The following is a 12,261-nucleotide window of genomic DNA, read 5'->3' as shown; positions in this document are numbered from 1 at the left end:
AGAAAGGAAGCACTCAAGTCTCACGGAGATGGTTCCCCAAAAAGCTTTTATTAAACAACACCAACAAGGGCTTGTTGTTCATAAAACACCAAGGGGGCTGGGAGTGTAGCTCACTGGTGGACTAATTATTCAGCACGCATGAAGCCATGGGTCCTACTCCAGAGCCACAAGAAAGCAACACAGAAATGACTGCCAAAGCTACAGGGAACACACATTCAGTCCTGCTGTTTGCTGCGGGAGGCTTCTGCATTGGCGCGGAGCACAGCCCCAGGGGAAGGGTATGGGCGCTGCTGGAAGAGAGGCCCAGCCGCTGTCGTGTCAGCCCCAGTCTTGGCCTCATTCCTCTTGGGTAGTCCTGTTGACCATGTGCCCCTGGGGACAACAGAATTAGAGTACAACAAGAGGGTGCAGTGGACGTCTCTTAACTGCCCAAGCAGTTAAGCATGGGAAGAAAGAGACAAAAGAGAAAGGTACTATTTACAGGCACGGTGGCAATCCTGAAACAAGGGTTTCACTTACCGGGGTGCATCTGAGTATGAGCTGGGGTCCATGGGGTCTAATTCTTCATCTTTCCGGCTCGTCGCTATAAAAATAAGTAGCAGGACAAGATTTTCACTTGAGACCCAAGGAGCCTCTCCTCACAAGAAGAAGTATTACCAGTGGCTGCGATGGCCCACAGCATCCTTCAGAAGGTCTAGGCATCAACTAGACATTCTGTGCCCTGGTACCTCACTTGACTCATCCAAGTCCCAACCTCATCTGCTTACCTTTCTTGTTCTTGGGGTAAGGAGCCAGTTCCTCTCTGCGATGGTGGCGCCGGTCCTTGCCATCTTCCCGGTCTACCTTGTCAAATGCCCGTTCTCGTTCTCTATCCCGATCTCTCTCTCTGTCTACCTTGTCATAGTTCCGCTCTCGTTCTCGGTCAGACTTCTCGTGGTTTCGGTCTGCCTTCTCATGGCTCCTGTCTGGCTTCTCGTGACTACGATCTGACTTCTCATGATTTCTGTCCACCTTTTCAAGATTCCGCTCTGACTTGTCCTCAGCATCTATGGTAACAGAAGTCCTGAAAACCCTTCTCTTACACATATGGTCTCGTCAGCCTCTCCAAACTGCACGAATCACTGAGACATGCCTGTATTTGCCAACTCACCTGCATTACTGTTCCTGAGTTTCTTGGCAGATTTGCTAACCACAAAGTTGGGATCATGTGGTGAGAGCCAGGACACGAGGTCTGTCTCCACATTCCAATAGTAAGGGAGTCCACTGTGAGCAGTGAAGGGAAGGGAGTGTCAGCTGAGATGTCCCTTATACCAACTGTCTCCTCAACCTGTGCCCAGATCTGCTTCATGGCCCCACATGCAGATCTCTTCTCTCTCAACCCACAATAAGAGAGAACACCATAAGAGCAAAGCCAGCTGTCCCTCCCACCTCATGACGGTAGGCTCACCAAGAAGGGTCAAACACCTTGTACCAGCTCGGTGGCAGACCTTCTATCCTGGTGGCCTCATAGTCAACAGGATCATCATCGTAATCCTCAGCAATAATCTCTTCCTCTGGCTCTGGAAGAATGGGGAAGGAGAAAAGCAGTTTAATTACCTACTAGTGGTGGTGGGGGTTTCTCCTCCTAGACTCAGGATTTGGATACACTCACATCTACACCACCGTGCAGGGGAGACACAGGAGCATGTGCTCAGGGTTGATAATCTTCAAAATTAAAAAAAATTATTAATTTTTATTTATATGAGTACAGTGTAGCTGTTTTGAGATGCACCAGAAGAGGGCATTGGATCCCATTACAGATGGTTGTGAGCCACCATGTGGTTGCTGGGATTTGAACTCAGGACCTCTGGAAGAGTAGTCAGTGCTCTTAACCACTGAGCCATCTCTCCAGACCCTCAAAAATTTGATATCCCATCAATTCCTGAGTTCAGAGACCATGTGGCATTGTATTATCCCAACCTATTTCAACGAGATGGGTTTGAACAGCAGGGGGTTTGCCTGAAATAATGGCTAATCTATCCATTTTCTGAACTGCAATGAGTTTCTGGGTCATGTATATTGGACAGCAAGAAATTAATCTAGGGGTTAGGGATTTAGCTCAGTGGTAGAGCGCTTACTAAGCGCAAGGCCCTGGGTTTGGTCCTCAGCTCCAAAAAAAAAAAAAAAAAATTGCTCTGAATCTATCCCTAGGGGCTGACAGACAACAAGACTGCAGCAGATGTATAGAATAGAGATGGTGTTTATTATCAGCCCAATGCCTGACCATCAGTAAACCCAGAACAGATTTCAGCTCTAGGTATAATTAACAATAAAATGCATGTGCCTACAGCATCATAGTGACACCAAGAGATGTCAGCTATGACTGTCCACATTGCTAATGAGATAAACACTATCAACAGTGGGCTCAGTACTCAAAAGATTTAAAAGAAACACTAATGATACCGGGTTTGCCTGAAACCCTGGATTTATACCCTACTACCACCAAGCAAACAATATCAGTGCTCATTTATTAGCCCCATTAGGCACAAAGTCTACATCTGGCGCAAAGTAGTCTTGTAATAGATGTCAGTTATCCATACAATAAGATGATGTACTTTCTAGTACCTGGAACCATACAGATCAAAACTCCTGCCCCATTTTATTTACTATTGGCAAGGATGTGGAATTAGCAGCTAGTAATAGAGTAAATTGAACTGACATCATCATTATTGACTGTTACCATATCATATGTGCCAGGCACTTAGCCCCCAAAAGTGTTAATAGGTTAAGGTGCCCATTACCACAGTACCTCTGCTGAGTTAAACCAGAGACTAGCAACACCTTGTCACTGGATTTGGTACCTAGGAGGCTGCAGGATATATCAGATGTCATTTTTATTACATGAATACGGGCCTGGTGTGGTAGTGCACACCTTTAATCCTAGCATGAGGGAAGCAGAGACAGGCAGATCTCTGTGAATTCGAAGCCAGTCTGATGCCTGCCAGAACTACAGCGTAAGACCATGTCCAAAACATTAATTAATTAATTAAATGCCACGTAGTCATCGATTTATTTGAGTTATTTTCTAATGTTTTTTTTTTTTTTTATAAATCTTGCCTGGAATACTATGTAAACCAGGCTGTCTCCTGTGACCCCCCTTTCCTTCCAGCCACGCTGGGATTACAGATAAATGCCACCATACTTAGCTTTATTTATTTATTACTAATGAGTACACTGTAGCTGTCCTCAGACACACCAGAAGAGGGCATCAGATCCCATTACAGATGGTTGTCACCATGTGGTTGCTGGAAATTGAACTCAGGACCTCTGGAAGAGCAGTCAGTGCTCTTAACCACTGAGCCATCTCTCCAGCCCCTAATTATTATTTTTTATACTCTTTATTTATTATTTTTGAAGACTGGGTCTTGCCAAATTGCCTTATCTGGCCTTGACCACCTGGGCTCAAGCCATCTATGTAGCTCAGCCTCCTTAGTAGCTGAGACTATGGTTACTGTGTCCACTTGATTAAATTAAATCTATCCTTCCAGCCTTACACTTCACACAATACCTACCAACCACGAAGGAGTAATGTATATCAGAAAAATTATAGACGAGATGCCTGTCAGGCCAGGCAATCTATCAAGTATCAAACACAAGGTGCCTGTCAAGGAGCCAGACTTCAATAGTAGAGCACATTCAAGAGCTTTGGTTTGACTCCAGCAGTACCAGGGGGAGGGGGAAGGTGTGCATGCTTGCACTGCAGAAGATGGTAAAGCACTTATTTACCATGCACCTGGGTTCACGGGGGCGGGAGGGAGCGGAGAAGAGGAGGGAATAAAGACTAGAATAACAGAACGTCTCTTAACAATAGCACATGGTAGATGCATTTGCTTTTAGTTTTCTCACCTGGCTCCAGATGTTTGAGGATGCCCCTCTTCGCCAAGCGGGTCTGCAGCGCAACAGGGAGAGGCATAGTGGGTTGCTGACTGGACCTAGAAACTGACAAGACAGTACTGAAAGGCAAATCCGATGTTCAATCTGGATATCCAGTAACCATGCACCACCCTACTGCGTGTGCTCATTTGAGCCCTTACCTACCAACTGCACCAGTAGCTGAAAAAGCAGAACAAAAATGCGTGCTAAGAGATGAAAGAGATAACGTAGCAGTATAGCCAGATCTAGTCTCACCAGAACTCTACGGACCCAGGCACCGGAGACCGGATGGACCCAAGACCCAGTTCCTCTCTAGATCAAGGCTCCACCCACAGCCCAAGACACCAAATGCTACACACCCGCAACCCAGAAATGGGATCACCCAACGTTCCTCAAAATCCACACGGTGGGCGGAACCAATGCACTAGGATGGGGGAGGCAAAGCGCCAACGCCATCTCCAGCTTTAAAAGAAAGCTTACACCCCGGCCTTATCAGTACAACTGTACTGTTAATCAAAGTCTGTCACCTTACCCTCCTCTCCTTCTTTGTCACAACGCTTACCAACACTGAAGGGCTCTTGTTTTAAAGCACAATATGCTCCTCAACTCTCCCCAGCTACAATTAATTGGTCGACTCGGGGGCTTATAGGGAACGGATGTGACCCGCCTGGCTAGCCAATAAGAATGCGCCACTGGCCTTACGTAAGCAGGGAAAAGCCAATTGTTTCCCTGGTCTACGCAAGGCGCCTTAGCGCTTGGGGCGTTTCGGAGCGGGGGGAGTGGCTCGCCCGCGCGACCGACTGCTCCAGGCCGGACGCTGGCGCCATGGAGGAGTACGCTCGCGAACCTTGGTACGACGATGGGCACAGGCTTCAGGACAGTCCGCGCGACGCTCAGGCGGACCGCGGGAGGCGGGCGGGGAAGGCAGAGGCTGCAATGTCAAGTCCCTGACACTGGAGGCTTGGAAACTTCACTGCCTCAGCGCATCCGTCATGGCCCCTCCCACTCGGACTTCGTCTGAAAACCGCCACAGTGGAGTGTCCCAGTAGGTGCGGTGTGGGACAAACTACAGCACTGTTGCCCTGGCTCTTCTCCTAGATCCTTTTTGTGAGCCAAAAGAGAAACTCTGGGCAGATCTATTCTGGCGGCGAGGGAGGAGAGACGTGGAGCCAATATCCACTGGGTTTCCTCGCGTGGCTTTTCCCAGGCTAGTTTCTGACATCGGATAGGGCATGTGTGAACCCACTGTGGGCTAAGAGATGTGCGGGTCTTCCGCACGGCCTTTTGATTTTTCCGTTTTAGGTTTTAAAACGACACAAGGCACAGGACTCCCTTGGACGTGCTTTTTGTGTCGGAGAACCGAGTGCCAGCCACCCTGTTTATAGTTTACTTAAATAATGTTAGCTAGTTAACACTGTTGAAACCTGACAAGACAAGTCTTTGTACTGATTTTTGATAGTAACAAAAAACATTCTGTTTTTGGCTCCTGGGTCTGAGATATGAGGGACTCTGTTCTTCAACTATCCAGCTAGAACTCTGTGAAAATACTGTACAGTCAGAAACAGTCATGGGGGCTAGAGGTGTATAGCTCAGTGGTAGAGCAGTTGATTTAAGCAAGGGGGGAGGGGAGTCCTAGGTTCCAAAGCCGTTTGATTTTTGATAATAACAAAAAAGAATTTTGATTGATGCTTGCTTGTAACCAAGAGAACTATTCTGCCAGCAATAAGCCCAGGTTTGGAAGCTATGTGGAGAAAAACATCCCCTGTCTCAATTTTTTTCCCTTAATTTTGTCCCATAGATAGATTTACAATACTTTTTTAGGTTTTGTATGTTTGTTTGTTTGTTTGTTTGTTTGTTTGTTTGTTTTGAGACAGGGTCTCACTATAGATCCCTGGCAGGCCTGGAACTGAGTAGACTAGGCTGACCTCAAACACACAGATCAACCCTCCTCTGCCTCCAGACTGCTGGTATGAAAGGCATGTGCCACCGCACCCAGTGCACAAACTTTCTTTGTGGGACAGGGTCTCCATTTAGAGCCCAGGTTGGAATCCCACCTCGGGATCCTCTTGTCTCAGCCTTCCAAGTGTTGATTACAGGGATGCAGAACCACAAGTGGCTTTCCTTTCGGGCTTTATAGGGAGTATAAAAACTGTCAGCACTCATCTGTGGTTATCTGAGGTGTTCCGGATCCATCATGAGCTTCCCAGTTTGGTTCTCTGGGCAGAGCAGGGTCTCACATTAACGCAGTCTTTTCCTTCCTGCTTGCAGCCCGTGGCGAATTGTGGATGATTGTGGCGGAGCCTTCACCATGGGTGTCATTGGTGGTGGAGTCTTCCAGGCTGTCAAGGGCTTCCGCAATGCCCCTGTTGTGAGTTGGGTCTTCACCCAGTGGTGTGGGAATCTGCAGTCTTGCTGATGTAGGGTACTGCTCTGAGTATACTAGACATTCTGTGGATTGTTCACCTACCGGATGCTGGGCCTGGCTCCCGGGTCTAGGATCTGAGAGACTCTGTTCTTCAACTATCCAGCTAGAACCGTGTAGAAATACTGTGCTGTCAGAAACAGTCTTAGGGGCTAGAGCAATTGATTTAAGCAACAGAGAGGAAGGGAGGGCTCTTAGGGTCTAGCCTTAGCATCAGAATAAAAAGAAAAAGGTTAGCATCAAATTTTAAATGTGTGTGCAGCATAGACTTTACCTCAGGTCAGTCTTAAATCCCAGCCCTCAAGAGGCAGAGGCAGTCAGATCTGTGAGTTGAGGCTAGTCTAATCTACAGAGTGAATTCTGAGACAACCAGGGCTACACAGAGAAATCCTGTCTCCAAATAAATAAATAAATAAAAAATCCTCTATCTAAGATGATGACAGGCGTTTGACAGAACAACCTTTAAATCAAAGGGGAGAGTAATATGATTTTACCTTTCCTTTGAGCCCCACCCCTCGAAGATAGAAGACTCAGTGGATTGGCTTCGCAAACATGAGGACCCGAGTTTGAGTCCCCAATACCTATGTAAAAAGCCAGGCATGCTTGCTTGTGTCCTATAGTCCCAGTGGTAGAGGTGGTGGGACACAAGACAGGCGTATATATCCCAAGAGCTTGCTGGCCAGTCATCCCACCTGGAAGTTGGTTCAGTGAGCTCCTCTGACCTCCACATGGTCACACACCCACACAGTCACATGTGTATACCACACAGGACACACAGCAACCATTTTATGGAGCACAGGTTGGCACAGAACCTCAAACCCTCCTGTCTTTCCAAGTGCTGAGATCACAGGCATCTGGCACCATGCTTGGGTCTGTTTGTAACCTTTCTGTCTCGCTCTGAGTCTTCCTCAGCTCCAGGACCCTCTCTTTCCTGTATCCTTTGCCCATAGTTTTCATTCTTCACACATATTGTGCCCTCCTTTTATTTTTTCTGCTGCTGTCAGGAATGGAAGCCGGTGCATCCATTCTCCCCATCCTGCGTGCTAAGAATGTACCCGATTGCCGAGCTGCTGCCTCAGCTTCCTTCACTTGCTCCATCTCTAATAAGGCTTTGCTTTGCTCTTCACTCACTGTCACTCTTCTTTATTCTTTCCCCTAAGGCGGTGGATCTTAACCTTTCTTTTTCTTTCTTTCATTTATTTATTTACCTATTTATTTGTGTTTTTTTATTCACTTTACATCCCATTGACTGCCCTCCCCATCACCCCCTCCCATAACCCTTGTATCTCCCCCCACACACACACACACACATACGCCCTGGCACATCAAGTCCCTGCAAGGCTAGGCGCTTCCTCTCCTGTTAAGCCCAGACAAGGCAGCCCAGCTAGAAGTCCATAGCCCACATACAGGCAACAGCTTTTGGGATAGCTCCTGCTCCAGTTGTTTGGGACTCATTTTTTTTTCTTTTTTCTTTTTTGCGGAGCTGGGGACCGAACCCAGGGCGTTGCACTTGCTAGGCAAGCGCTCTACCACTGAGCTAAATCCTCAACCCCAGGACTCATTTTTTGATGCATGATTTCTCTGTGTAACCCTGGCTGTCCTGGAACTACCTCTGTAGACCAGGCTGGCCTCGAACTCACATAGATTCACCTGCCTCTGCCTTCCGAGTGCTGGGATTGAAGGTGCGTATCACCACAGTTCTCAACCCAATGAAAGGGTCTGAGTTTTGTGCCCCTTTAATATACTTAGTTCCTCATGTGGTGGTGACCCCTACCCATAAAATTATTTCATTGCTACTACATAAATTTCATGTAATTTTGCTACTGTTATGAACCGTACTGTAAATATCTATTTTCTGATGGTCTTAGGCGACCCCTGTGGAAGGGTCATTCCACGAAAAGGGGGTCAGAAGCCATGAGTGGAGACCACTGTTCTGGATTGCATTTTGCTGCCTGAAGCTGTCTTACTTGCCTAGGATTTGTCTTTGCCACTACTGTGTGCACTCGGTCTGAGAGGGCAGGGATCTTGTTCCTTGTTGTACCCCTGTGTGTAGGATGAAGCCTGGCATATAGGACCTCCTCATTGGATACTGAACAAGTGAGCGAAGAGATACAACTCAGCCACCTCACTCTGAGAATATCTTTGTTGGATTTACTCTCTGTCCTCCTGTTTCTTTGGCTGCTACTATGTGTCTAATAGCTTTCTCATGCCTTCTTTGTTGCAGTGCTGGGTGTAGAAGAAACCCGAGCCTTGCTTGTTATGTGCTCTATCACTGAGGACCCCAGCACCCCTTCCTTAGGAAGCCTGCCTGCCCGCAAGTGCTCTTACCCCTATCCTAACACCTCTCCTTGCTTTCTCTAGGGAATTCGACACCGGTTCAGAGGTAGTATCAATGCTGTGAGGATCCGAGCACCCCAGATTGGAGGTGAGATTGGGGAACCATAAAGGCATGTTAGGAACTTTGGGGATAGTTGATCCTTTGAGGCAAGAGTGTAAGTTACAGATCCAGATTCTAACTCAAAGTCTGATCGCAACTTCCCACTGTGATGACAATTCCCAACAGTTTAAGGACACAATTGTGTATTCTGCGGTTGATTTGTTTGTGAGACAGGGTTTCTCTGTGTAGCCCTGGCTATCCTGGAATTCACTCTGTAGATCAGGCTGTCCTCACAGAGATTCTCCTACCCCTGCCTCTACCTCTTCCTTCCAAGTACTGGGACTAAAGGGGTGCATTACCAAGCCCGGGGTCTTCTGCAGTTTAAATGCAGATCATCCTGGTTCTTTCCTGTTAGGTGACTGCTACCTATGCTAGTAGCAGTCTTCCTCCAAACCTCATCTGATAATGCCAGCATTGGCCACCCAGTTGGTAGTTTTAAAATGAATTCCCATGGTGCTTACTAACTGCCAGTTCCTATGCTAAGGCCTTTGCTCATACTAATTTAAAGTTGCAGAAGTCAGCTAACACAGACTACCTCAAATACATATTAGAACACAGTAAACCCCCAGTAAACATTTTAACCACAGGTTGAGAATTCCTATCAAAAATGCTTGAGACTAGAAGTGTTTTCCATGGTTTGGATCTTACAGTACTTGCATATATCTTTATCTTTTTGAAACAGGTCTCACTCTATAGCCCAGGCTGGCCACGAACACAATCCTTCTGCCTCAGTCTTTCAAGTATTAAGATGACAGATGTCATCTTAAAAATTAACTTATTTTGAGATACCAGGGATTGGACCTGTTGTCAGTCTTGTATCTAGCCAAAGTGTTATTTTAAACAGTATAAATATATGTATTTTTTCTTGTTATATAGTAGGGATGGATTGAGCAGGGTAGACGAATGCTCTGTCACACAAACAGATTCCTAATGGCGTCTGGAGACTGGGAATGTAACTTAGTGTGTAGAGTACTTCACCTCGCAGCACAAAGCCCTGGTTTCAGTCACCAGCACTGCATAAAAACTGTTCACTTGTAATCTTGGCATTTGAGCGATGGAGGCCGATGAATCAGAACTTCAAGGTTATCCTTGACTACATAACAAGTTTGAGGGCAGCCTTGACTTGAGTGAGATACTGGCTCAAAAAAAAGGGGGTGTCAGGATATGGCCCAGGGGTAAAGCGCTTAACTAACATGTGAAGCCCTGAGGGCCTTCCCTACCATCAAGAAAGCAAAACAAAAACAGCAGTTAGAGGGATCTTTCTATGTTGTCCAGGATGGTGTCAAACTTAGGCCCCAGTGCGCTGCCTTCTGTAGCTCCTCAGCCTCCCATGTAGCTGGGGCTACCGCTGCAGACCACCACACCAGCTAATTTTAGAGCAACTCAGTTGGTTTTCTTGAGTTAAAACACAGTTAATGTCACCTGAGGTCATCTATGGAATTCTCTGTTTCTGGTATCATGACCATGTTCAAAAAGTTTTAGATTTTGAAGCCTTTTGGATTTCTAGATTGCGAGCGTTTAATAATATCTATTGTGTTCTGGCTTTCCTGCCCTGTTTTCCTTCTCCCTGGATCAAAACCAGAATTCCAAGTCCACGTGTTATTTACAGGGTAGAGGTTGCTGCATTGAAAGCTGTATGAAAGGTTAATCTGCTTGTGTCCATTTTCCAAAGAAAAGTGGAAGGATTTTGATGATAATAACTACAGCTCCCATCAAACGTGGAGCTTTTCACGTCGGAAAGATGGACTGTCCACCGCAGTCTGACGCCTGTCTCTACATCCAGACTTTCTTCCTTCTTGTATTTGGTGCTGAGGTTGTAAGCCATGGCTTCCATCCTAAGTTACTCTCCCAACCCACTTCCTGCTTTGAAGACAGGCCTCTACTGTATAGGTGTCTAACTTTGCAGTCCTCCTCCCTGAGCTTTCCAGGTGCTGGGATTATACCATATCCTGGTCGTGTTTATTTGTTTAGTGGGGGTCAGGGGGAATCACCCTAGGCAAGCACTCTACCACTGAGCCATATCTCCAGTCCCAGCACTCTTTCTTGGCCAACCTTCAGACCTTGGAAGTTTCCAGATGTTGAGATACGTGGAGTCTCAGAATGTCTGATTCAGACTCTATCCCCCTACAGGTAGCTTTGCAGTATGGGGTGGCCTGTTTTCCACCATCGACTGTGGCCTGGTCCGGCTGCGGGGCAAAGAAGACCCCTGGAACTCCATCACCAGTGGAGCATTGACCGGAGCCGTGTTTGCTGCCCGCAGTGGTCCGCTGGCCATGGTGGGCTGGCCATGGTGGGCTCTGCGATGATGGGGGGCATCCTGTTGGCCCTCATTGAGGGTGTTGGCATACTTCTCACCCGCTATACTGCCCAGCAGTTCCGCAATGGTGAGGACCTGGTGGGCAATGGTCAGGGAGAGTCAGGAAGCACTGTCAGCCTTCTCCACGCTTCCTCACCTCATTACCTCATTCTCCCCTCTCCAGCACCCCCATTCTTGGAGGACCCCAACCAGCTAACCCCTAAAGAGGGAGCTCCGGCCCCAGGTTACCCCAACTACCAGCAGTACCACTGAGGAAGCCGCTGTCTGCCCCTGCCACCGTGGGAGCTGCTCCTCAGTTCCCTCCCGGATGATCTACCTCCAAGGGAGGACTGGCTCCTACATAGCCCTGAGACCTTCACAGAAGGCCTCTATTCTACTCTCTTGTGGTAGGGGTGAGGGCACCCCAGCAGCCTTGTCACATGGGTTCCCGTTTTGTGTCTTAGGGCATCCCAACTTCACACATGTAACAATTCTCTCACCCAGATCCCTCGTGTGGCACCCTGATGAATGTTTAAAGCCAGTTTGGAAATGTCTGTGTATGTATGCCTTTAGTCTCCCAGATGACCCCTCTCCTTAGGAAAAGGGGCTTAGAAAGTCTAGGTCTTTCTAATGACCGCTCCACAATGAATGGGTTCTCAGGATTTTTTTTTTTTTTTTTTTTTTTTTTTTTTGCAGTGGGAGTGGGAGAAAAAGCAGGTCTCAACTGTGTTGTCCTAAGCTGGACTTGAACTTAGCTGATGCTACCACACCCAGCCTCTAGTAAAGGTTTACAGCCAGGGAGGTAAGAGTCACAAAGATGAACTTGGCATGTGCAGAAATGTGGTTAGGGGCCTAGACACACATCTAGCAAATAGGGAAGAAGCCCAAAGATTGCTGGGTGCATGTGTACGCTGTGCAGACATACTCCGGACCTTCCTTATACAAGCTCCCCTTGGAGAAAATGGGAAACCGGCCTTGTAAGAAAAGCCTTTGCCCCGGGTATAGTAGTGCACACCTTTAATCCCAGCACAGAGCAGCATAGAGGCAAACGTGGACAGATCTCTGTGAGTTTAAAGACAGCCTAGTCTACAAAGGTTGTTCCAGGACAGCCAGGGCTGTTACTCAGAGAACCCTGTCTTGAAAAAAACAAAAGCAAAAACAAGCCTTTTGAAAATACCAGAGGTAGGGGATTTA

The 12,261-nt window shown here is 47.3% G+C and overlaps 2 protein-coding genes across 3 annotated transcripts; one reads left to right on the top strand and one right to left on the bottom strand.

Annotated features, from left to right (window-relative positions):
- Positions 1–25: 25 nt before the first annotated feature.
- On the bottom strand, positions 26–4,309 carry Pqbp1 (polyglutamine binding protein 1). 2 transcript variants are annotated; one of them, XM_032889742.1, is made up of 7 exons: positions 4,078–4,308; positions 3,886–3,978; positions 1,448–1,559; positions 1,151–1,263; positions 768–1,046; positions 520–583; positions 26–372 (listed from the first exon to the last, which is right to left on the bottom strand). In XM_032889742.1, the coding sequence occupies exons 2-7, from the start codon at positions 3,950–3,952 to the stop codon at positions 216–218; spliced, it is 792 nt and encodes a 263-aa protein (XP_032745633.1). In that variant the 5' UTR covers positions 3,953–3,978; positions 4,078–4,308; the 3' UTR covers positions 26–215. The 2 variants fall into 2 exon arrangements, with proteins under 2 accessions (XP_032745633.1, XP_032745634.1); XM_032889743.1 differs by having other exon boundaries at positions 28–372; positions 4,074–4,309.
- Positions 4,310–4,652: 343 nt separating this feature from the next.
- On the top strand, positions 4,653–11,621 carry Timm17b (translocase of inner mitochondrial membrane 17B). Its single transcript, XM_032890335.1, is given in 6 exon segments — positions 4,653–4,763; positions 6,181–6,280; positions 8,696–8,759; positions 10,902–11,050; positions 11,053–11,155; positions 11,252–11,621. Coding segments are annotated over 6 exon segments (531 nt in total). The 5' UTR covers positions 4,653–4,737; the 3' UTR covers positions 11,341–11,621.
- Positions 11,622–12,261: the final 640 nt, after the last annotated feature.

This window comes from Rattus rattus, chromosome X, assembly GCF_011064425.1.
Source record: "Rattus rattus isolate New Zealand chromosome X, Rrattus_CSIRO_v1, whole genome shotgun sequence".
In the NCBI taxonomy this organism is placed as follows: Eukaryota; Metazoa; Chordata; class Mammalia; order Rodentia; family Muridae; genus Rattus; species Rattus rattus.
Note: the sequence above shows the minus strand (reverse complement) of the source record. Positions and strands in the feature narration are given on the sequence as shown.

Bases quoted from the DNA above. Each gene is read 5' to 3' on its own strand.
- Pqbp1 (XM_032889743.1), bottom strand. From the start codon at position 3,952: ATGCCTCTCCCTGTTGCGCTGCAGACCCGCTTGGCGAAGAGGGGCATC. The intron at 1,560-3,885 runs GTGAGAAAACTA...CCATTCTTCCAG, and splicing joins CCTCAAACATCTGGAGCCAG to AGCCAGAGGAAGAGATTATT. The intron at 373-519 runs GTAAGTGAAACC...TGTTGTCCCCAG, and splicing joins TCATACTCAGATGCACCCCG to GGGCACATGGTCAACAGGAC.